Genomic DNA, 24,998 nt, shown 5'->3' with positions numbered 1-24,998 from the left:
TCTGCTGATGGTGTGAGCCCATTTGGGATTGCAACCCACAATTCGGGAACTGCTGAGAAAATGCCTCACCCAGTATATTTTTTGACATAGTCCCATGTAAATATTTGGGACCCCCAGTCTCAGTCTTTGTTACTTCACAATTCAAAAGCTAATTGTTTTTAAACAGCTATGGGATCTCAATTTCAAATAGAACTGAGGAGAACCCCCAAAGCTCTTTTTAATGCAACAGGAAACATAAACCAGCAGTTGTTCTGCAGAAGTTCAGTTTTTTCCCCAAGTCACAAAGGTTGGTGTGAGCGTGTTTTCTTATTAACTAAGTTTTCCCTCCTCACAGTCCTGGTCTTATTTAAACTGCGAGATTAAAGAAGAGTGTGCAAACATAAGCGGTGACAGGTCAGCTCAGTAAAGAGAAGCCGGCCCCACCACTCATTGGTCCAAGGGATCTTATCACACAACCTCCCACTCCCTGGTCACACAAGCTTGCTGAACTGGCTGTCACGAAAACATCCCATCCAAAATCCTGCTTTCGGACACTGTTGGTGCCTTTGCTCTGCAATGGGGACACTCTGTCATTTGAGACGTCTGAAGACGAGGCTGGTGTCAGATTTCCACAGCTGGTGTACATTACAGGCCCCAAATGCAGGTGGGAAGCTGTTACCTAGAATCTATGTGACCAGGCGGATTCCACCGGATGGGATGAAGATCCTGCGCCAGTCAGGGCTGTGAGTATTCCTTTGAATTCCAAAACCTCCCCTGGGAAAAGAAAGGCAGAGCAAAGCCCACGCCTCGCACACCATTCTCAAACGTTGCAATCTGTGGAGTAATAGTAACATAAAACTGGAGTAACTGAAAGGAACTCCCTGCCCCCAGTATGTCAATGTCTCTGAAGTTAGTCCACTTGGATTGAATGTGGACTGTAGCACTGAATGAATCATTAACTTCCAAGGAAGGAGAAGGTGCTAGATTTCCAACAGGTCCATGGTGCATTTCTTGAATGCTTGAGGTTTGTCTGACTCCCCCAACTAGCTTGGAAGCAGTCTCTGAGGCTGAAATCCTGGCCCCACTGAAGTCAATGGAAGCTTCGCCATTGACTTCAGTGTGACCAGGATTTCACCCCAGGTGAGGTGAGAATTTGTTCGGCATCCATGAATTCATTATGCAGAGTTGTTTCCGAGACTGTATGCATGGGCTTGGACATCTCACTGCAAAGCTGCTGTTTGAGTTTGATACAGATGGAATCACAAAGTTCGTAGCAATGTGGCTATTGGGAACTCATTTTGACTTAGCAACGATTCGCCTGCATTGTAAAACTACTGTTCTAAGTGCCATTTTGCCATTGAAATCCAGGGAAATTTTACCATAGTCTTTAGCAGTAGCCTTTAACCAGAATGCCTGCTGGAATTCACAGGCATCCCAAAATGTGTGACTACTGTTGTTTTTATTAGATGTGCTCGGGAAAACAGTACAAAAATGTAAGATTTCAATAAAATTCCTTACATTTAAGTCAGTGAAAGGCTAAGGCATTTATAAAGCTCTCTTCCGCAACAATGTCACTTTACAATGTAAAAATCAGACAGTGTTCCAAATGATTGCAACTATAATTTTAATATTCTAACCAAATATACATTTTATGCCTCGAACCAACAGTAACCTGACTTTACATGACAAATCTCTCTGAAAAAATTAGATATTGTTGGATTTTCTAAAACAAAATATTGAGCTTTGAGAAGCCAAGTTAAATGAGGGCAGAAAAAATAGCGAGTCTTAATTAAAGAACGTTTGATCCAAGTGGGAATTAGATGCTGAATGGATGAATAGGCTGAGTGCCTAATAGGTGACTCTTTTATTATTTAACTTTCAAAGAGTTAGTTCAGAACTATGTACAGTTACTCAACCTTCAGTGGTGTCAAAACCCAGAAGGCCATGAATGGTGACTGGACTGTGTCCACCTGTCTCTGGGCCAGGTCGTCATGGGGCACAAAGGAGTCAACCAACCCGCCCTGAGGCTAGAAATTGCAGCCCTGTGTGGCAACAGAAAGCACTGTCTATGCAAAAAGTGAGTGGAATATGGAAATCCAAGCTGGTTGGAATTCTTGAGTTACGAAATCGGGTGAGGAGTGGGAAATCCATTTTTTTTTCTGAGCTGGTCAAAGTGTTTTGAAAATTTGAAGTTTTAAACAGTTTTTAAAATTCTATTTTTTAAAACTTGAAAAAAGTCACCATTGTTTGACCAGCTCTGTTGGAACTAGGCACAGTGAGCTAAAGGAGCTATTTAATGAGTATGAACAACTGCATCTGTAGCTGACGCATAGTGAGATGCTTCTGGCAACGGACGTGTTCACGTCTATGGGTACAATCTACATGGAGTTCGAATGGCAAGGAGAAAGAGAGACCTCGCCACGCAATTCAGCAGTGAACAGGGTAGCAGCAAAGGGGGGTATTTCCAAGGCTGCCTAAGTGAGTTAGGAGCACTGTTTGTAATTCTAGCAAAACCCATGAATGTCACCCCAGACCCAGGAGTGTTCAGTGGTGTCACTAACAACTGCACATTAAACTTCAGAGGCTGCTACTCCACTTGCTATTAGCGCATCAGTGGCTGTGGGAGGGGGCGTATTTCTGTGTCTCTTGCTGGCGACTGGGGAGTTCAAACCATTGCCTGACCCATCCCAAGGCCATGACTGCATAGCAGCAGTCAGTGGCTCTGGAGAAAGCGGATGAGGTGCCTCAGAAGAGAGTCAGGCTGAAATCAGGTCACTCCCTTCCCTCCACACACACCAGAGGAGAGCTAAGGTCAGTGGGAAGGAGTCCTGGGGAAAGAGCATGTGAAAACTTGAACCTCTAAGTAAATGTGCAAATTTGGCCTGTTGTCACCCCCTTTGAACTGCAGGGTCTAATTTGGGTACCCCACACACGTGGGAATAGGATGACCAGATAGCAAGTGTGAAAAATTGGGACAGGAGGGCAGGGGGTAATTGGCACCTATATAAGAAAAAATCAGGCCATCTGGTCACCCTAAGTGGGAACCTGTCGAATTGTCCAGCCCTAGGTGGCACGAGACAGCTATCTGTGCAGCAGCTCCAGATTGTAAGTGATATTGACTTTGGAACGAGCAATATCCGTGATATGTGAGTAAACTTCAACAGTCACTGGCCCCGCTGATCACTGCCATCACACACAACGCGCTGCTTCTCATCCTGCCCCAGAGGAGCTCTGGGGTTGAGCATCATTATTCGGTAATGTTTGGGAAAATGAAGCAATTTTGTGTCATTCCTGAAAGCCAGAGCCTCACCGTGCTGGCAAGACAGGCCTAACAAAGGCAGGCACGGTGCCATCTCAAACACACAGGCTCTGCTAATGCCCTGCAGTCCTGACCGGGCTGCGGTGCTGCCCAGCCAGGGTCACCCCACTCCCAAGCAGGTGCCAGCTTGCCTGATGGTTTGTCCTATGAAGGAGAGAGATGCCAGCCATTTCTAACCCATGTCAAGCTGAGGAAGGGACTGCTGGGAAAGACCCTGTCCACTGCTGGGAGAGCCAGTCAAAGATTTTCCAGTGAAACCATTTTCTCATAGGAAAATAGGGTTTTGTCAAAATGTATTTTTCTGCAGAAAAAATGTTGTTAGACGTAAGTGTTTCATAATGAAATATTTTGGGGAACAAAACCCAATTGTTCATTTCAAAATTAAGGAGCTCCCTGCCACACACTCACACACACTTTCCAATACTGTTTTCCAACTGCCAAAAGTTGGAAAGAAACCCTGCTTCTTCATGCCATTTTATTGTTATAATTAAAAAACAATAAGAGTAAAAAGCGGGTTTTCTCCCCACTTCCCCCCTTTTTCCCCTTGGAAATGGGGGGGGAAGGGGAAAAACTGCTGGGGAAAAACCCAAACAGTTTTTTTAAAACAGAATTTGAGGGTTTAATAAACCAAACCATTTTGAGGTCAAATACGTTTTCATTCAGTTTTAAAGTTTCCCATAGGAAATTAGAATTTTTTAGTTAAAACAAATGGATATGGAGGTTTTCCCCCTGCAAATTACCCATCCAAATCGCATTGAAGCCACTAGAGAGGCTCCCAGTGACTCCAATGAGTGCTAGCCTGTATATGGAAATGGTGATAAGGGGGAATTGCCCTGTAACGGAGTGGCCTACCCTTCCAAGGACCAGGAGGCCTGAGGCAAGCCAGGCAGTCCTGTTCAATCAGCCCAGCCCATGCCAGATCAGCTACCTCCCAGCCTAAGAGGGTTGGACTAATTGGGGTGAGGTGACAGCCTGAGACATCAGGACCTCAGGAAAGGGCTGAGAACAGACAGATGGGTAGAGGAATTGCAGGGGATGGGCTGTGGGGGGCCTGGAAGGACTCCAGGGAACGTGCCTGAGTTTCAGTGTTCTGCCCCCCCCGAGTAAGAGACATTTAAATGGAGCCCTCAGGGAGCGCTAGGAGGAGCCCCAGTGGGGAAAGAACTCTTCAGTTGTTTGGATATTTGTGACTCTGGCAGGGGACTGAAATCTGAGAGCCACATGAACCCTGGGAGAGCCTGAAATCTGGCTGAGGAGAACTGAGGCAGGGAGAGCCATGGGTGGCCAGCAGGGACTGCTCCAAGGCAGGCACGCCCTGCTATGACGTATGATTTACCATAACAGGGGACCAGGGGGAAAGGAAAGATTGGCACAATTCCCTGGCAGAGATTCCTCCTAATCCTTCCCTTGGAGGTGGCAGGCTTCACCCCAGGGCTTCTCCTAACAGAGTAGAGAGCAGCTTGGCCCTCCCCACAGCGTCACGGCAGTTTGCTAGAGGCACAGGGCTCGGCAGAAGCACTGGCCTCCTTGAGTGCCAGGCTAATACGGAATGGGGCAGGGCCACGAGGCCGCGTGGCGTTGTACAGCTTGTCCCTCCCATACGCTGTGTTGGTTGCTAAGGAGCCCATAGTGATCTAACTAGAGAGGCAGCAGGTGGTCATCAAGGTCAAACTAAAGTTTTTGCCCAAGTCACCACTGTGTGACCCAGTGGTGCTGGAACACTTTTTACAGTGGGGTGCTGCCTCTCCCCAGAGCTGGGGCCAGGACCGGGCTGTGGCTCCGGGAGGGGGGGGACGCGGACAGGGGTAAGGGGGCTGAGGCTGGGACCACAGCTGGGGGCGGGAGCAAAGCCCGGGTGCGGGGCCAGGAGCGGAGCTCCAGGTGCGGGGCTGGCGGTCGGAACCCCATGCAAAACCTGGGGGCACTGCAGCACGCCCCGCACCCCAATTCCCACGCCTATGGTGTGACCCTGGTTTTAAGATGGCGCAGCTACTGGTTTCGGTGGAATTACCCTGGTCTAAGAATGATGGAGCAAAGTGAAGAATTGGGCTGTGTGTCTTCAATGGTGTTTTGAATTTGCACTGCCTCACACAAACATACGTTACCACATCCCCCTCCTGCGTAAAGAAAGAGGTGTTTCCTCCCACTTTTAGTCCAGTCGCTCACTTTGACAAATAGGGAGTTAATCGGTTCATTGCTGCTGTTTAATATGCAGTCTGGAAGCAAGAGTAAGGAAAGACTCAAACCGTGAGTATCCACCCTGAGATCACGCCACTAGAATCTAAAGCACGTGGTATTTGGGGTAGGGACCATCTTGTGCTTCTGTGTCCGTACAGCACCTGCACAATGGAGTCATGGGCCTCGGCTAGAGCTCCTTAGCACCCCTGCAATAGACGCATGCTAAGTGATATTAGCTCTTTTAATAAAGAAAAATTAAAATGCTGCTCCTTAAAACACAATTGCCCAAAGATTTTGGTTGCAGCTAACTAATTACAAAATCCCCTGCCTTAAGAAGGATTAAATAAACTGGGCTGGTTAAAATCCCTAATGGAGAAAATATGTTGTTTTCTCCCCTACAGGAAATTTTCGAATTCTTAGACTGTTCCTGCAAGATTATTTTTATAACTGCCAAAACACATGTGTTCGCACTCCAGTGAGCACAGACTTGCATCTGGTTAACAGACTCCAAATGTCACAAAACCTGAAACAATGGTGCCAATTTTTGATCCACGTGTAAAATCTCTGGCGCAAAAGGAAACGAATCACGGCTGTGAGTGGGGTATGAACCTGTAGATGCCTGAGCAATGCAAAACTGAGAGTGATGACAGGCACCAAACCCTCAACACAAAATTAAATTCAAAGCCTGGCCTCTGGCTGGGCCGGTGACCTAGCCAGGAGGGGAATATGCTTCTGTCTAGGATAACTGGGTTATGCATTCTTGCTCTTACTGCTGATGGGGTCTTAGAGCATTGCAGGGATTAAGGGCCAAATTCATCCCTGGAGTAAGTGCACTGGCTCCTGTGGAGTCATACTAGGAAGGAATGTGGCCTCTCAGGTGGAGAGTGGGGTTAGGTCTCAATTCCTATAGCAGTTAAACACAATACAATGACGACAGGTGATTCACAGAATCATAGATTAGGGTTGGAAGAGACCTCAGGAGGTCACCTAGTACAATCCCTGGCTCAAAGCAGGACCAACCCCAGCTAAATCATCCCCACCAGGGCTTTGTCAAGCCAGGCCTTAAAAACCTCTAAGGATGGAGATTCTATCACTTCCCTAGATAACCCATTCCAGTGCTTCCCCACCCTCCTAGTACAATAGTGTTTCCTAATATCCAACCAAGACCTCCCGCACTGCAACTTGAGACCATTACTCCTTGTTCTGTCATCTGCCACCACTGAGAACAGCCGAGCTCCATCCCCTTTGGAAGCCCCCTTCAGGTAGTTGAAGGCTGCTATCAAATCCCCCCTCACTCTTCTCTTCTGCAGACTAAATAAGCCCAGTTCCCTCTGCCTCTTCTCATAAGTCGTGTGCCCCAGCCCCCTAATAATTTTTGTTGCCCTCCGCTGGACTCTCTCCAATTTGTCCACATCCCTTCTGTCGTGGGGGGCCAAAAACTGGACGCAGTACTCCAGATGTGGCCTCACCAGTGCCAAATAGAGGGGAATAATCACTTCCCTCGATCTGCTGGCAATGATCCTACTAATGCAGCCCAATATGCCATTAGCCTTCTTGGCAACAAGGGCACACTGCTGACTCATATCCAGCTTCTCATCCACTGTAATCCCCAGGTCCTTTTCTGCAGAACTGCTGCTTAGCCAGTCAGTCCCTAGTCTGTAGCAGTGCATTGGATTCTTCCGTCCTAAGTGCAGGACGCTGCACTTGTCCTTGTTGAACTTCATCAGATTTCTTTTGGCCCAATCCTCCAATTTGTCTAGGTTACTCTGGACCCTATCCCAACCCTCCAGCATATCTACCTCTCCCCCCAGCTTAGTGTCATCCGCAGACCTGCTGAGGGTGCAAGGCAGCATGGGCTGGTAAGTAGAACAGCAGACAGGGTGTCCAGCGATGTGGGTGCCGGTCCAGGCTCAGCCGTGGCTCGCTGTGTAACTGGTGGAAGGGCCCACCAGACCAAATTCTTTGCGTCTTACGGAGAAAAACTTTCCCTGACTTCAGAGCAGCTGGCCCATTGCAGGGGGTGTGGAGCAATCGAGCAAAAAGCACCTTTCACTCACTCCTGCTAAGGTGCACCGGGACCTCTGCTTGATTAAGACTGCAGAATTTGGCCTTTACCCGCTCTGTGCCTTAGTTTCATCATCTGTAAAATGATGAATGCACCTTTGCAGAGCGTTCTGAGAGCCTCCATTCAAAGATGCTACCGAGCACAAAGAAGTGTCAGATCAGGTGTAGGCATGCGCACACCATCAGGGTGTTCTACAGCACCCAGAGGATGGTGGGATGGAAGGGGAGGTAGGTAGATAAGTCTTGGCAATACCTGATCTGCAATAAACATAGGAATGGAGGTGGAATTTGTGGGCACAATCCTGCCATCACTGAAGTCAAGAGGAGCAGAAGCAAGCCCCACGTGTCTATCAACCTCCTTTACCCCACTACATTCCCGACATGGTTGCATTGCTCACATCGCATGCCATGCAGCGTACTTGTAGTGTGCTGATACACAGTAGTTGACTGCCACGGTAGTTGAACCATACTGTATCTACTGTGCTCACTTATCCCCAGTGTAATCCTGGAGTAACTCCAGCAAAGCTAATGGATTTACATGCATAAAGTGACCACACATCTCAGTTTTACTGAGCCCATCCTGTTTGTCCATATGAAGTGTCCCAGTGTTTCCATTTCACACCAGTGTAACTGATATCACCCTCCATAGCCTTGTCTTTTTACACCTTTCCCACTTGTGTTACTGAATGAAGTCCCTATTTCAACACGTAGGGACACATTCTGCTTCCAATTATGCTGGAATGCTGGACTGACCCCAAGGACATGAGTGGAGTTACGCTGTATTTACATCCAGGTAACTGAGATGACAATTGTCCCAGGAGGACCATACAACTGGTTGCAGTACAATGACAGGAAGCCTTTCGCTAGAGACGATTCAAGATTTGACACCAAACACTGCAGTGGTAATGGTAGCTCTTCTGAAATTTCCTCATGTGCAGACTTTAGGTATACGATAAACCCAGACTTTAGGTATACGATAAACCCAGACTTTTAATTTTAGTGGTTCTCTTCATTTTCTGACCTGTCTGGCGAACTAGATATTGCTTGCCCTGAAAAAATAATTCACAAATAGCACACACTGAGCAGATACTTAGCACTTCTGGGACACGTTCTTCTTTCTAAAGGGCTCCATCGTAACTTGGCACAGAGCTCGCTGTTCCAAGAGCAGGCCAGAGAACACACTGTGCCTCCAAGAGCCATTCTGCTATCCCCTGGATCTGGGATGTTCTAGAGTAAAATATCACTGCAGGTTACCCTCGCCCAGCCCACGGGCCCAGCAAGCTGCTCTGATTGTCAAACAAGGTGAGTACCCAGGTCTCTGCTCAGTCTCCCTCTGGCCTCTTGCTCACAGGGGTAGTTGGGAGACTAGCCAGACATTGTCTGGCATTGCAATCTGAGCAGGAGGGCAAGGGGGCTTTGCTGCCTGGTAAGGGCTGTAGCAAACTAGCTCTGTGTGCTTTACAAGCCACAGCCACAACCCTGGTACCTTTCCCCGTCTCGCCTCTTGCAGCTGCAACATTGAGCAGTGGGATTCAGATGAGCCAGTGCCACGCTCAGAACTCCTGGAGAAGGTTGCTGGGATTCGAGGCTTGTATTGCCTCCTGACGGAGAAGATAGATGCCGAAGTGCTGGACGCGGCAGGTAGGACATTGAATACTGCAGAAGTACTTTGAAATTGTCTGTATGGCGGGAGCAGTGACGAACAAGATGCCCCCAAACTATCATGCATTCATGTCCACTCATGCTAACATGTCCCCATTTTACATTATTGATGGTCTGGTGTGGAGGCTCAGCAGCTGAAATGCGCATTGAAGGGGCCCTTCTGCTTCCCAGTGTGTACATATAAAGAGGCATCTACACTGGAATCAGTCCATGAGGCAGATTTCTTTCTGAGTGGCCATTTCCCTGATTTGAATTAGGTTTCTGCATGCATCCTGCTATTTGGCTGGGGGGTAGCCGGGGGTCTGTTTGGGTAGCTGAGGAATGATTTTTAAAATCACTTAAAGAATGAGGATCCTGTTGTAATCCAATGCTATGAGCTAAAGGAGTAAATTCATCAGCAAGTAGCAGTAGTAGGCTTTTATCCTCAGTTGCAAGAATCTGATGCAACTCACTCTCTGAGGAGCGCTATGCAGGTGTAACGCAGTGGGAATGTGAGACAGCAGTCTGCAGAACATGGTGTGGCGAGGGGACTGGGAGGGTGCGATGGAGCTAAGATAAGCCACCCATGCCCTGCCCAGTGGTCGCTGTAGTGGTTTCCAGGAGGAGTAATAGAAGGTTACTAGAATTATAGAATAGAACTATAGGGCTGGAAAGGACCTCAAGAGGTCATCAAGTCCAGCCCCCTGCGCTGAGTCTGGACCAAGTAAACCTAGACCAGTCCTGACGGGTGTTTGTCCCACCTGTTCCTAAAAACCGCCAGTGATGGGGTTGCTATAGCCTCCCTTGTAGGACTATTCTTGAGCTGAACTACCCTTAGAGTTAGAAAGTTTTTCCTGGTATCTAACCTAAATCTTCCTTGTTGCAGATTAAGCCCATTGCTTCTTGTCCTACCTTCAGTGGACATGGAGAACAATGGATCCCCGTCCTCTTTGCAACCGCCCTTATCCTAGCTGAAGACTGTTATTCAGGGGTGAAAGTAAGTCTAGGGACTTACCGGTATGGGGCTGGGCTGGGGCCGACTCTGGCCCCCAGAAGGGGTGGGGCCTCGGGCAGAAGGGGCGGGGCTGGGGGAGGTCAGAGCCAGCCCCGGCCCACCCTGTACCGGCAAGTGCCTCCTTCCCCCGCCCCGGGGTAAAGGCAGCAGGGGGCTCTGGCAGCGGTTGAAAGGGCCCGGGGCAGTAGCAGTGGCCAGAGCCCTGGGCCCTTTAAATCGTCCCCGGAGCCCCGCCGCCGCTTCCCCAGGGCTCCGGCAGCAGGGCTCCGGGGACGGGGCTCCGGCCACCACTACCACTCCGGGCCCTTTAAATCGTCCCCGGAGCCTGCCGGAGTACTGGGAAGCAGCAGCGGAGCTCCAGGGACGATTTAAAGGGCCCAGGATTCAGCCGCCGCTACCCCAGGGCTCCGGCAGCGGGGCTCTGGCAGCAATTTAAAGGGCCAAGGGCTCCAGCTGCTGCTGGGTGCCGCAGGCCCTTTAAATTGCACCTGGAGAAGCCAATCCACCCCGGTACAGCACACCGGCTATTGCCGGTACGCTGTACCGGGGCGTACCGGCTTACTTTCACCTCTGCTGTTATCAGATTCCCCCCTCAGTCTTCTCAAGACTCAAGCTATTGAATGTGTGCAGTAGTAGATCCGGCCTAGCTCTCACCGAGCATGGAGCTGAGCTCTGGCTGGATGTGAACGTCAGTCCGTTTGTTCTCTCCTCCCACCACAGGGCCCAGCCTGCAGGTGGTCAGCACGATGTCAGTGGGCTATGATCACATTTCTCTGGAGGAGCTGAAGAAGAGGTAAAATGTGCTGGTGTGGTTTAGTCACAAGCTGTACAAATGTAAGAGTCACTGCAGTCCCGTCTCCACAAGGAGGGAAATGGCGGTAGTTTAAAGGTCTGACTGCCCTTGGGCTGGCTCAGTAGCCCCTTGTTATATCGGAATCCCAGTCACTCCCTACTTTGTTAGGAGCATGGTGCCAAGATTATAAATGATGCCAAAGCAGACATCATGGAAACCACCTCATTTAGCACTAACTCCTGTCACCATCCCCACCCTTCCTGGTCGTGTCAGCAAGACAGCCAAGGAGGTCCTGAGCTTGGAGGCTGATGGCTCAGCAAGGTCAGCAACAGGAAGGTAGCAAGGAGAGCAGCCGTGCAATCCCTGGTCTTTGTAGAATGAAGGACCTCAGTCCCACATCTGGCCCCCTCACATTTGCTTGTCTCCCATACTTAGGTGACCTCCGTGTCTTTGTGGCCCCTCCCATCTCCTGAAGGGGAAGTCATTGCTAGTTCCCCAGGAGCTCCACCCCCTTCTTGAAGGTTAAATAGACTAGCACGTTGCAGGAGCAATAAACGCATTTTACAAGAGAAAGTACCATTCAGTGTGTGATTATCTAATGCACAAAAATGAATAACAAGCCACAGTCATATTATCTTAAACAGAACCACATGGCATCTGTTGTGCACCATACTCATCCTTCCTCTTTCACAGTCAGCCACCTCACCCTCCCCTTCCCTGCCTGCAAACCCTAGCCTCACCTCTTCCCCTGCCATGATGCCAATCCCCAATCTCCTCAAGTGGTTCTTCTGGGGTTTTTTTTTTTAATGCAGTTGCAACATTCCCTGGAAAAACCCAATTCCTGAAACAGAGTCAATAGGAGTCAATAGATGCCTCACAATAATAACAATAGATGTTGTTATATTTAAACCCCGAAATCTCCTTCTCAGGTGGAATGACTAGAAAGATCTCCATTTTCAGAAGCGGCTAATGATTTTGGGTATCTGTCTTGACACGTTGCGGGGGCCGGGACCAGTTTTCAGAAGGTGTTGCATGCTCACTCTCTGATAATCGGACCCCTGGAGATGTCTCAAGTATGTCCTAGGAGTGGGGAATAGCAAAATTTGGCTCAGTGGTGGTCTCAAAGTTCACCAAAATATTTTTGTAGAGGCTCAGCTACTTTCAGCGAATTTCCCGTCCACCACGAACCCCCAACCAGATGTGCTGGGTTTTCATACTGAACTTTCGCACAGCTCTAATCATAGCTTCAATCCAAGCCCTTCCTGTAAGTCTAGAGAAAAATTTATTTCTGAGGACATGTGGCATAATCTTCATATCCTAATGGTCTAGAAACAGTTCAGGTGTGACCATTCCTACATTGAGAAGATTCCAGTAATGTAACGGAGTATTTGTTATTTGTATCTTTGGATGCAGAGGAATCAGGCTAGGATACACACCAGACGTATTGACTGAAGCAGTTGCTGAACTCACAGTTGCTCTTCTTCTGGCAACTTCCCGTCGACTGTTAGAAGCTGTGGATGAAGCTAAGAAGTAAATTTTTTTTGTCTTTATTCAAACTACCTAGTGAAAACTGTTTATGTCGAGTTTGTCGGCAGGAAGTGAAAGACCAATGTGTTGGTGAGTAAACAACCAAAAGATGGGGTGTTGGACAAGTATTTTAGGAGCATAGTCTCCTCTCTGTGGTTAGGATTTTTATAGATGATACTTCGCATGTCCTGAGAAGAGAAAATATAGCCTATGGGTATGACTGCACTGCAGTCAGATGTGTGTGTGCACATACCCAAGCTAGCTTTGAGCCAGCTCCTTTGAATAACACCAGCAGCGCAAGATGCAGCTGCACGGGATTCACACAATGTACACGGAGAACAGGAAGGTTCAGAGTTAATCATGTATGCTGCGTTGTTGTAGCTGTGTCAGTCCCAGGATCTTAGCGAGACAAGGTGGGGGAGGGAATATCTTGAGCGGACCAGCTTCTGTTAGTCAGAGAGACAAGCTTTCAAGCAGCTGAAGAGCTCTGTGTAAGCTAGAATGCTTGTCTCTCTCGCCAATAGAGGTTGGTCCAATAAAAGAGGTCAGCTCCCCCACCTTGTCTCTCAACAGTGGCTAGTCTAAGATTTGTGGGGGATATAAACCATTATCGCTCAAAGCAAAAATCAACCACTAATTAATGAGGATTCTTGCAACTTCCTCCTGGCCAGTGTTGGAGACAAGACTACTGGCCTAGTTCAAGCCTTGGTCTGATCCAGGCTGGCAATTCCTGTTAAATGATCGACCAGAGCTAAACAGAAACAGTCTCCACATTCCAAAGTGCAGGGGAAGGGTTGATGCTGTCCTGTGTATGCCTGAAATAGCTTCCAGTGTTATTTTACAGCGGTGGCTGGGGAACCTGGAAGCCTCTGTGGATGTGTGGCTATGGTCTGACAGACAGCACTGTGGGGATTCTAGGACTTGGAAGAATAGGTAAGTTGCAAAATCCGTTTTCATACAGAGCTGGCCAAAATGTTCTGTATTTTGATTTCTTTTGCTAAAAAATCAAATTGATGAAAAGACACACACAAAAATCAACCAGAGTTAGACTCAAACCCTGAGTAATTTTGAAAAGTGTCAGCAATTTAAAAAATCATGAGGTTGCTTTTTTTTACATTTCTGTTTTTATATCAGTTAAGATTTAAAAGAGTAGATCTGGCCACCATTTTAGAATTTGCCAGTTTTTAAAAAGTTGACCAATTTTGCAAAATTCCTCTCCTCCAATGTTTTGGCTGTCTACAGAGCTGGGCAAAATTTTTTGGAGTTTGAGAAAGGAGGAAACACGTTGAAAAAACGTTTCATGAATAATTTTCCTTTTTGGCTCAGTTCTAATAAAAACACCATTAAGTGCTTCCATTTTGTTGCTTGTTCTAATGCTACAATGGTGGACAGATCTAGATTTCAAGCACTGATTTTGCATAGGTCTGATAGTCTACTACCTTGCACCGTAAGACCTCGTTTATACCTGTGCAATGTCCCTACCGCTGGTGTAAACAAACAAAGAATTCTTCCGTAGCATTCTACACTTTGCACATTTGTCATTACAGCTGGGCAACATTTGCTTGGCAAATAATAAATTTGCCACAGAAAATGCATTTTTGCGAGGCCCTGAAACTACTTGAGAATTCTGGTCAAATTTGGCAAATAGTTTTAACCAAAAATTGATTATTTTTTTTCCCTGAAAAAATTGAAATGGTCCATTTTGGCCATTTTGAAACTAAACATTTAGACTTTTCGTTTGAAGCAATGTTTCATTTGGAAACTTAGCTAATTAAAAACAACGAAAAAGGAAGATTCAAAGCACCTGAAAATGACCCAAAATGAAATGAAAAACTGGTAAAAAATTGTTTCAGGTCAAATAAAATGTTTTGGTGACCCCCCAAACTAATTTTTTCAGGGTTTTTTTTTCTCCCACAATGAGAAAAACTGAAAAAATTCAGTTGTGGTTTGAAACAAGCCAATTTTTTTTTCAGCTCTCCTGTCCCCCAAGCAAAACGTCAATTATTCACTCAGCTCTGCATCTAAGTGACAACATAAAGTGTTGGGCCGTGGAAAGCCTTTTAGCCTTCTGTGGCTATTTCATCTCTTGGTCTGCTACAATCCTTTCAAAAACCACTACTTTCCACTTAAGCCCTATTAAATCCACAGGGGAGAATTTTGCCCTCACGGCACAGTGTAGAGCAGGTTAGGATTACAATAAAAATATTTGCTGTATTTGCACATTGCCATCAACTGGATTAGCAGGGGATCAGCACCTCTGAAATTGGGCCACTTTTTAGGTACCTAAATATGGAGTTCTGTCCCTAGGTTTAAAAATGTAGCCTTTTGCCTCAGTTTCCCCATCTGGACTGTGGAGAGCAGACCTAATCCTGTTTGTTTATGCACCCCATTAGGTTAGCATGAGAATGAGTTGGTGTTTGTAAAGTGCTTGGAGGAAGAAAGCCTATTGATATTAGGTTTCTTTACCGTCACCACAACAAAGAAGGACAATGGATGCACTTTCTGGGGCATGGTTACTTGCTAGACTATTTAATAACTGCAGTAACCAAATCCATTTGGTTACTAAACAAGACACAGGAGGTGTTCTTGGCAAACAGAAGCAACCTAGACCAGGTGCGCTTGGGCTGGAAGTTATGGTAGGGGCTCAGCAGCAGGCTCTCATCTCCCACCAGTCCCACAGAAACCCCATGGCTGAAACACTTGGGCAAGAAGAGGTCCCAGACTGGGATGTGGATGCCTGTTCTTAAGGGCATCATCCCATCTCAACACTGAACAGATTATTCCCCTGTACTCCGTAACTCTGACCCGGTCGTTCTACAGTGGCCTCTCCACTCAGCAAGTCCCTCTTCCCTAGAGAGTGGGCTGAGGGGTGGTGTTTCATGGGGACTGCTGCCATGGGCCTCCATGGAATGGCCCACCTTGATTATCACTACAAAAGGTTTTCTTCCCCCCATCCCCCCGCTCTCCTGCTGGTATTAGCTCATCTTAAGTGATCACTCTCCTTACAGTGTGTATGGTAACACCCATTGTTTCATGTTCTCTGTGTATATAAATCTCCCCACTCTATTTTCCACTGAATGCATCCGATGAAGTGAGCTGTAGCTCACGAAAGCTTATGCTCAAATAAATTGGTTAGTCTCCAAGGTGCCACAAGTCCTCCTTTTCTTTTTGCGAATACAAATATGGCCGCTACTCTGAAACCTGTCATGGATGTCCTGAGATCCATGCAGATTTTGGGGACCCCTCACAGGTGTAGGGAGGTGGACACCTTATCCCATGTGGCTGGAAAGTCCCTCTCCACAATGTGAAGATGTAAAGGAAACTCACCTTAGCCCCCTACACACTGTTTCTCCTGCAGAGGGGGAGGATTTGCACAGCAGATGAGCAGCAATAAGGTGGAACTCATGGGTGTAATTCCCATTTTATAGGAGCAGCTGTCATGGCCCGGTTAAAGCCATTTGGAGTCAAGAGATTCCTATATGCCGACACTGGCCCGAGACCTGACATGGCCACCAAAATCCCGGCCAAGTTTGGTAAGATGGAACAGAGCGTTTTTCAGACTGTGGAGAAATCCATCTGGAATCCCACCTCAGCAAAGGCTGAACTGCCGGAAAGCCTGTTTTCCTAACTACCCAGCTAGGGAGCTTCCTGCCTTGCCTGTGTATGGGCTGTGGAGGCTTTAGTTTAGATTAAAAATAGAGGCAGACTGAGGTTCCCCCAGCCATCCTTGCAGAACACCCCCATTTAAAGGCCAGGCCTCCCCCCCAGAAAATATGAGATTGGCATAGAAATGGTGAGATTTTAAAAATCATAAGTAATGGATTCTTTTTATTTGCGTTGTGGTTTCTGAGCCTGTAAGGGTCTCACCTTTTCATGTTTTTCCACAATCGTGAGACCCAGAAATATGCTTTTTGTAAAATTTTTAAGTGAAAGCTGAGATTTTCATGGAAACACATGACTCCAGGAGCTGGGGCTTTAAGAAAATACTCAATTTTGTGAGACTCAAAATCAAACCAGGAGAGCTGGTGACATCCCTTAAGTCCAGAGAAACAGATTGGTTAAGCAGTTTTGTTAAAAAGCTTTTCCTTTCTACTTGTTTAGCCACAAGCCTTTTTGTATCATTTCCAAGGGGTAGCCCGTCACATCAGCATATTGCAAATGACATGGTTGATTCAAAGCCCAGGGAAGTCACTGAGCACAGATGTAATTAAATGTGATCAATCACCCCCATGCCGTATTATCCAGACAATACACACAGAAAGAGTTTGCCCCCAACAGCCGTGACTGCAGAATCTAAAATGGCTCTTTCTACAAATGTACTTTTAATGCGTTTCATTGGTGTACCTTGCTCTGTGCCTCGAGGTACGTCTCCCAGAGTAGCCATCATGCCCATTCTCAGCTGGGCATTTTGAACTCTGATCAGCTGCCTCCACCGGGGGAGGAGCGGGGGAGACTGCAGGCCGAAGGGGTGGGGAGGAGCCCCCACGTGCTCTGGCCCAGGGCCCAACAAACCCCTAATCTGCCTCTACGTGCGCTGAATGCAGATGGGGAGGGCTCGTCAGACAGCTGCAGGCCTATGGAACTCAGAGGATGTCAATAGCTATCTTAAACTGGACTAACCAGTTCCACTTGGCGGAAATTGTTTACATGAATTTACAGTAAACATAAAATATTTTGGGCCCCCAAGAATATTCAGACTAGGGTCATAGGACTAGAAGGGACCTACTGGGACATCAAGTCCAGTCCCTGCTATCACTGGCAACCCCGTATATCATCCCGTTTACAAACGTATCAAGCTCCAGCTTAAAACTAGTTTGGTTGTCTGCCCCCACTGCTCCCATTGGAAGGCTGTTCCAGAGCCTCGCTCCTCTGGTCAGAAACCTCTTCCTAGGTCAGTCTGTTATCTGTGGACTCTGGTCAACTCAGTGCAAAGATAAATCCAAGCTATTTCCAATAGTATGTGCCTTTTTAAAAAATCTCTGCAGCCTTTCTGCTTTGTTCTGAATAGTACCACTGGATGAATTGGCTCGGCATTCGGACTTCATCGTTGTGTGCTGTGCCTTGACTCCTGAAACAAAGGGCATCTGTGGCAACAGTCTTTTCTCCCGAATGAAGGATACTGCCATCTTTATCAACACCAGCAGGTGAGGTAGGACAGGAGGGAAAGAAACGTCTTAGAGCCAAGGCTCAGCAAGATAAACACACAGATGTCACACTGGAGAACATAAACTTCTGACACAAATCCTTCTGTGGGCACAGAGGGAGACAAGATTTATATTCCCAACTCTAACAGCATCCCAGCTCAATAAAATAAAATCAACTTTCAAGCAATTATTAAAAATAAAAGGCTTCCGTTGGTGTAATCCGACAACACGCTGATTGTGGGAGATGTATCATGACACAGGCAAATCCCATCCAGCGGATTCGGTCTCATTAGATAAGCTGATCCCACACACAATACCGTATGAATCGTGCCGGAGGACAGAACTGTAAGCCCCTGGCCTCAGAGTTTATTATAAAGCAGCCTTTAAGATCAGACTGCTGTGCACTCCAACTTTATCCAACCCCGGTGTTAAAGCTTTCACCAGATAACTAAGGCTCTTAGCTGCGAGAACAGCTACACAGAGATGTCCAGAAGTTGATGGATACTTTGTTTTTCTTTTCCCAAAAGGGGCGGTGTAGTGAACCAGGAAGACCTGTACCAGGCATTGGTCAATGGTCAGATTGCAGCTGCTGGTCTGGATGTCACGGAGCCTGAGCCTCTGCCCACGGATCATCCTCTTTTTAAACTTAAAACGTGTGGTGAGTCTGTGTTGGAAGCTGCCCCTGTCACCTGAAGAGCAGGGCGGAAAATGGTGATTTGGGAATTTAAACCTGTGGCCTGATTTCTAGACCAGGCAGCCTCTACTTGCGCTGGTGTGTAGCTGTTCCGATGGAGCAGTATTCCTTCGGAAAAGGCAGCTGCATGGATATGAAAATGTTTCGGGGGAGCGTGTGAATTTTGACAACATGTTTGACAGGAGGAAGTTGACAGTAATCACTCAGACTTTTTTCATTTCATTTCAGTATGGTCGAAATGTTTCATTCCAACACGGTCAAAATGTTTCATTTTGACCTTATCATTTTGATCCATTTCAGTGAAACTTTTATATTATATTAAAATAACAATTATAATATTATATTGGATTCGTAGCTCATAATTACTACTATACACACTAATTAATATTTTGTGTTATAGTATAATGGTTTGACACTATCAAAACAAAAAGAAAAGGAGGACTTGTGGCACCTTAGAGACTAACCAATTTATTTGAGCATAAGCTTTCGGGAGCTACAGCATCCGATGAAGTGAGCTGTAGCTCACAAAAGCTTATGCTCAAATAAATTTGTCTCTAAGGCACCACAAGTCCTCCTTTTCTTTTTGTGGATACAAACTAACACGGCTCCTACTCTGAAACCTATCAAAACAAAATGTTTGGATGTTTCCAAATTAACATGTTTTTTTTTAAAATTTCTGTTCTGTGGCAGAATTTCTAAATTTTGACGAATTCAGAATGAAATCAAATGTCAACATGTCAAAAGTTCCCACGAAATAGAAATTCCAGTTTCCAGCCAGCTCAGGGGTTCATTTCTGTGTGTTTGTTTTTCCAATGGTCTTTACAATCCTGGGGATTCTGCATATCAATGAACCTCCTTTGAAAGACGTGTGTCCTGGAATAAAAAATAATTGGTCAGACCCTCTGCTGGTGTAAATTAGTATAACTCCACTGTTGTCACAAGGTGCCTGGGTAAAGGTTACACCAGTTTACACCAAGGTGTCTGGATAAAGTTTACACCAAGGTGCCTGGGTAAAGGTTACACCAGTTTACACTAAGGTGCCTGGATAAAGACACAACCTTAACTCCACCTCGGAGTGTATGCATTAAACCAGCCTTGACTTACATGATCACCTTATTTCTTAAGTAGTACAACGGCATACAAAATTTCTGTGCTATATACACCCTTGAAAATCTTATCATTTCCCCCATTATTTTTCTATGACCACTAATTTCATTGTCATAAAGGGCCAGTAAATCAGTACTGACTTAGGGTCAGATCCTCAGGTAATTACATCACATGAGGATTTGATCCTTTGACTTGATGTGGTACCTTCCCTCTAATTTAGTAATTTGGTCAGTACCAGTGTACTGTGTATTTTCTTTTCAATCAGCAGAAGTGAAAGTCCTTTAGGGGCAAATCAGGGAAGGAAGCAGTTAACTACAAATTTGGTGGCTTAGATGTGCCAATACATTTTCACCCTTACTCTAAGACAGATACTGGATGTGTAAATATGGCTTGCTGTGTATTTCCATGGGCCTCACTTGTCTGGCATACTCAGAGTAATACATAACACTACAAAATGTATATCTAAAGCTCTAGGCTGTTACAATTTATTTGACAACTCGCATAGCACATTGTTAATGCATCCACACAAGGAGGCTGACTTAACTATCTGTGATATAGCTCTCCCATGCCATCCCCACAGTAGCGTCAGTGAATTTATTTAGGGTTACCATATTTGAACATTCAAAAAAGAGGACACTCCACGGGGAGGGGGCAGTATTTGCTCGCGCCCCCCCCAACCCCACCCCAACTCCACCCCCATTCCAACACCTTCCCCAAAGTCCCTGCTCCAACTCCGCCCCCTCCCTGCCCCATTGGACCCCCTTCCCTAAATCCTCGCCCTGGCCCTGCCTCCTCCCCTGAGTGCGCTTTACTCCCCTCTTAAATGGCTGAACTGTGTTTGCTCAAACGACCAAAACAAAAAAATCCCATGCAAGAAGAGACTAACCCTAAAACATTGTAGCCCCAAAGCCAGAAGCTTCAGTAAGTTCTGAGTGAGATACACGAGACTGGAAATGCCGTGTTAGCAGGGAATATGAACTTACCTACAGCGATGGCAGCTACCGCCCCGTCTGCTAACATTCAGGGGACTGAGGGCTGGACTGGCAGTGGGATACAGAGCCCCAGGACCTGTGCCAGGCAGGTCTGTAGATCCCGGGTGACAAATAGCATTAACTGGCCGTCGTCAACCCACCTTTAAAGGTGTTGAACTGTGTCTACAGGAGGCGTAAATTCATGTCTAAAAGGGCAGGGCCTTGGCTGCCAATTTTCAACCAGCCCAGCTCTGTAGTCACTACCACATGGTGACAGTCAGATGGCCTGTGCAGAAGAAGCGCAATAGTTTTGCCCTGTCCAGGGGATGGAGCTTCACGTCATACCAAACCGCCAGGTGTCAACTCCTTGGGGCAGAGGCTGTCTTTTTGTCCTGTCTTTGTACAGCGCCTAGCACCATGGGGCCCTGGTCTGCGGCTAGGCTCCTAGGCTCTACAGTAATACAACTAATAACAACAATTAGCAGTAGTTTGCACCTTCACTGATCGTTCCAGAAGTGAGCCCAAGGAGTGGCTGGGCCACGGAACTCACTCAAAGCTCTCCCCAGCTTAAAAGGGGCCCTTTGCTGGCATGACAGTAGCTAAAGAGAGACATGCTGCAACTTTCCTAGGCTGCAACTTTCCAAGAGCATTACAAATAAACACACACGCCGTCAACTTCCCCTGCGCACCCCCAGGAGCCAGGCTCATGTGCAGACCGACCGGCGCATGTACCTGCCTGCGGCCCAGGGACATCCCTGTGCATGTTATGCCACCCATAGCAAAAAAAATGTTAAGTACCTCAGAAGCAGGAAGCCTGCTAAACAACCAGAGGGGCCACTGGATGATCAAGGTGCCAAAGGAGCACTCAAGGACGATAAGGCCATTGTGGAGAAACTAAATGACTTCTTTGCATCAGTCTTCACGGCTGAGGATGTGAGGGAGATTCCCGAAACTGAGCCATTCTTTTTAGGTGACAGATCTGAGGAACTGTCTCAGATTGAGATATCATTAGGGGAGGTTTTGGAACAAATTGATAAACTAAACAGTATAAGTCACCAGGGCCAGATGGCACTCACCCAAGAGTTCTGAAGGAACTCAAATGTGAAATTGCAGAACTACTAACTGTAGTCTGTAACCTATCATTCAAATCAGCTTCTGTACCAGATGACTGGAGGATAGCTAATGTGATGCCAATTTTTAAAAAGGGGCCCCAGAGGTGATCCTGGCAATTACAGGCCGGTAAGCCTGACTTCAGAATCGGACAAACTGGCTGAAACTATAATAAAGAACAATATTGTCAGACATATAGATGAACATAATTTGTTGAGGAAGAATCAACATGGTTTTAGTAAAGGGAAATCATGCCCCACCAATCTACTAGAATTCTTTGAGGGGGTCAACAAGCAGGTGGACCAAGGGGATCCAGTGGATATAGTGTACTTAGATTTTCAGAAAGCTTTTGACAAGGTCCCTCACCAAAGGCTCTTATGCAAAGTAAGCTGCCATGGGATAAGAGGGAAGGTGCTCTCATGGATTGGTAACTGGTTAAAAGATAGGAAACAAAGGGTATGTATAAATGATCAGTTTTCAGAATGCAGAGAAGTAAATAGTGGTGTCCCTCAGGGGCCTGGTCTGGGACCAGTCCTATTCAACGTATTCATAAATGATCTGGAAAAAGGGGTATACCGTGAGATGGCAAAATTTGCAGATGATACAAAATTACTAAAGATTACTAAATTACTAAAGTTAAGACCCACGCAGACTGTGAAGAGCTACAAAAGGATCTCGAAAAATTGGGTGACTGGGCAACAAAATGGCAGAGGAAATTTAATGTTGATAAATGCAAAGTAATGCACATTGGAAAGCATAATCCCAACTATACATATAAAACAATGGGGTCTAAATTAGCTGTTACCACACAAGAAAGAGACCTTGGAGTCATTGTGGACAGTTCTCTGAAAACATCCACTCAATGTGCAGCATCAGTCAAAAAAGTGAACAGAATGCTGGGAATAATTGAGAAAGGGAGAGATAATAAGACAGAAAATATCATGTTGCCTCTGTATAAATCCATGGTACACCCACATATTGAATACTGTGTGCAGATGTGGTCACTCCATCTCAAAAAAGATATACTGGAATTGGAAAAGATTCAGAAAAGGGCAACAAAAATGATTAGCGGTATGGAACGGCTTCTGTATGAGGAGAGATTAATAAGACTGGGACTTTTCAGCTTGGAAGAGAGACGGCTAAGGGGAGTTATGATTGAGGTCTATAAAATCATGACTGGTGTAGAGAAAGTAGATAAGGAAGTGTTGTTTACTACTTCTCATAACACAAGAACTAGGGGGTCACCAAATGAAATTAATAGGCAGCAGGTTTAAAACAAATAAAAGGAAGTATTTCTTCACACAACACAAGGTCAACCTGTGGAACTCCTTGCCAGAGGATGTTGTGAAGGCCAAGACCATAACAGGATTCAATAAAAGAACTAGATAAGTTCATGAAGGATACATCCATTGATGGCTATTACCCAGGATGGGCAGGGATGGTGTCCCTAGCCTCTGTTTGCCAGAAGCTGGGAATGGGCGACAGGGGATAGATCACTTGATGATTACCTGTTCTGTTCATTCCCTCTGGGGCACCTGGCACTGGCCACCATTGGAAGACAGGATACTGGGCTAGATGGACCTTTGGTCTGATCCAGTAGGGCCATTCTTATGTTCTTATCCGTCTGGTCGCTTTGCCTGTTCTGGTCTTATGAGCCACCAGAGGAGTGACATTTATAAGAATCCGGCAGGATTTGACTAAAACATCATCTTAACTTTAAAAATCCCTTTAAACCTCTGCAGAATTCGTGTAAATTTCAATCCCCTGCCAGCTCACACGGATGGAGCAGGCAGGCAGAGCGGAGAGTCGATGTGACTCGCATGCAGACAAAATGCAGCTCATAGGTTTAGTCTTAAGCCGGCCATTCCTGGCAGTGCCCTTTCAATCCTCCGGGCTTGCAGTCCCCCTAGCAAATCTGGCTAAATTACAAGGGGTGAAAAGACCTCTGTGAAGAGTCCCATTCCCCACCTCTGTCAAACAATCTGTACTTCCCCCCCTCCTGTCCTTAAATGTCCTCCTGGGATCATTTTAGTTAGGCAGCATCCCTGCCTGTTGTATTCCCACCCAAAGTGCAGAGGTGCAGGTGAGGGCCCTAACAAGATCCAGAGTCAATACAATCCTAGTGTCTTCATTGGACTATGGCTCAGAGCTGAGTGCGGTCTGTCCCAGGAACCGATTGTCTCCCATGGCCAGGGCAAACGTTGTCAGGGGATATCTGCACAGTGGGTGATGAACGCTGATGAAAGGGTGAAATTCACAGTGGGCCGGGGCCCTTTGATTGCTATTGCAGGTTCCAGAACCAAGAAATGATCTCTCAGGACTTTGTTCCCTTTCTCTTTGCAGTTATTCTCCCCCACATCGCCAGCGCTACGGTCGCTACCCGGAACGCCATGGCCGCCTTAGCTGCCAGCAATTTACTGGCAGGTCTGCAGGGAAAAGCCATGGGCAAGGAGGTGCCACTCTGAGGGGGACGCAAAGCACACACTCTCCTTGTGCTCAAGCCCTCCTGCAAACCACTCTGGCCTGGATGAATGCAGCCTGCCATCGCTGGGTGCTGTTTGAGCGGCGGAGGTCCCATGACAAGCTGTCGGAGGGTGGGAGCACCACTGTTTTCTTCACCAAGAGAAAGAATAGGCCAGTTCTACTGCTGTTTCAGATGTACTGTGTCCACCTCCCTCCCCTCCCATTACCAATGTGCTGCAGCTCAGCGTATGTATTACATATTGCACCATGTCTCCCCACAGCGCTCATCTACGGACCCACCCCCCCCCCCGACATTAGCAGCTCGTTATAGCGAGTGTGTTCTGCTCGTTGCTGGACATGAATGTCACCAAGAGATAAGCAATCGCTTTCAAATGTGACCTTTTTTCTCAAAGCTAACTTGACATTTTCTAAGGGGGAGAGGGTTCATTAAAACTGTCTGTAGTCTTATTGTGCATTAGCCAATCAGCGGGGAAGATCTCCAGTAAATTTGCATTTTTAGAATGGGCACATTCCCAGAAATAAAATGTATAACATTGTTATCAACCTTGGCACTTTTTTTTTTTAGTTTAATTTTCTTTGTGAATTCAGATTATGTTCTCCTCGTTATGCTGGAACCTCTGAAAGCTACTGTCCATTAACGACGTGAAAAGACCTTTCCGCTTCCACTGCGGTAAAAAAGATAGTTGCCAAACTACAAAAGTTTTGATGTTCCTAATTAACCAAAATGAAATCTTTATATCCACCTCTTGTATTCTGTTCCTCATATCTTAGTGTCTTATTTCAGTGCAGTACTTTACATCTGCTGCATTAAGAGTAAGATTCTCAAGGGTTTTATTTTTCATACTGGGTGCTTCATTTGTCCCCAGTCACCATGTGTATTTTCTCGGTTGCTGCATATTTATTTTACTGACAGTAGATGTGATTCATCGTATTCTGACTGGAAATTATTATTGTCTTTTTTTTTTCCAGTCA

The 24,998-nt window shown here is 46.5% G+C and overlaps 1 protein-coding gene across 2 annotated transcripts; it reads left to right on the top strand.

Annotated features, from left to right (window-relative positions):
- The first annotated feature begins 432 nt into the window (after positions 1–432).
- LOC140911828 (glyoxylate reductase/hydroxypyruvate reductase) lies at positions 433–24,562 on the top strand. Of its 2 annotated transcripts, XM_073345736.2 has the most exons (9): positions 434–722; positions 9,051–9,181; positions 10,917–10,989; positions 12,403–12,519; positions 13,361–13,449; positions 15,945–16,049; positions 17,525–17,660; positions 18,188–18,318; positions 23,886–24,562. In XM_073345736.2, exons 1-9 carry the CDS (start codon positions 556–558, stop codon positions 24,005–24,007), a joined length of 1,071 nt encoding a protein of 356 aa, XP_073201837.1. In that variant the 5' UTR covers positions 434–555; the 3' UTR covers positions 24,008–24,562. The 2 variants fall into 2 exon arrangements, with proteins under 2 accessions (XP_073201838.1, XP_073201837.1); XM_073345737.2 differs by lacking the exon at positions 15,945–16,049 and having other exon boundaries at positions 433–722.
- Positions 24,563–24,998: the final 436 nt, after the last annotated feature.

This window comes from Lepidochelys kempii, chromosome 5 (assembly GCF_965140285.1).
Source record: "Lepidochelys kempii isolate rLepKem1 chromosome 5, rLepKem1.hap1, whole genome shotgun sequence".
Classification (NCBI taxonomy): domain Eukaryota; kingdom Metazoa; phylum Chordata; order Testudines; family Cheloniidae; genus Lepidochelys; species Lepidochelys kempii.
Note: the sequence above shows the minus strand (reverse complement) of the source record. Positions and strands in the feature narration are given on the sequence as shown.

Bases quoted from the DNA above. Each gene is read 5' to 3' on its own strand.
- LOC140911828 (XM_073345736.2), top strand. From the start codon at position 556: ATGGGGACACTCTGTCATTTGAGACGTCTGAAGACGAGGCTGGTGTCA. The intron at 9,182-10,916 runs GTAGGACATTGA...CTCCCACCACAG, and splicing joins CGAAGTGCTGGACGCGGCAG to GGCCCAGCCTGCAGGTGGTC. The intron at 12,520-13,360 runs GTAAATTTTTTT...GTTATTTTACAG, and splicing joins GCTGTGGATGAAGCTAAGAA to CGGTGGCTGGGGAACCTGGA.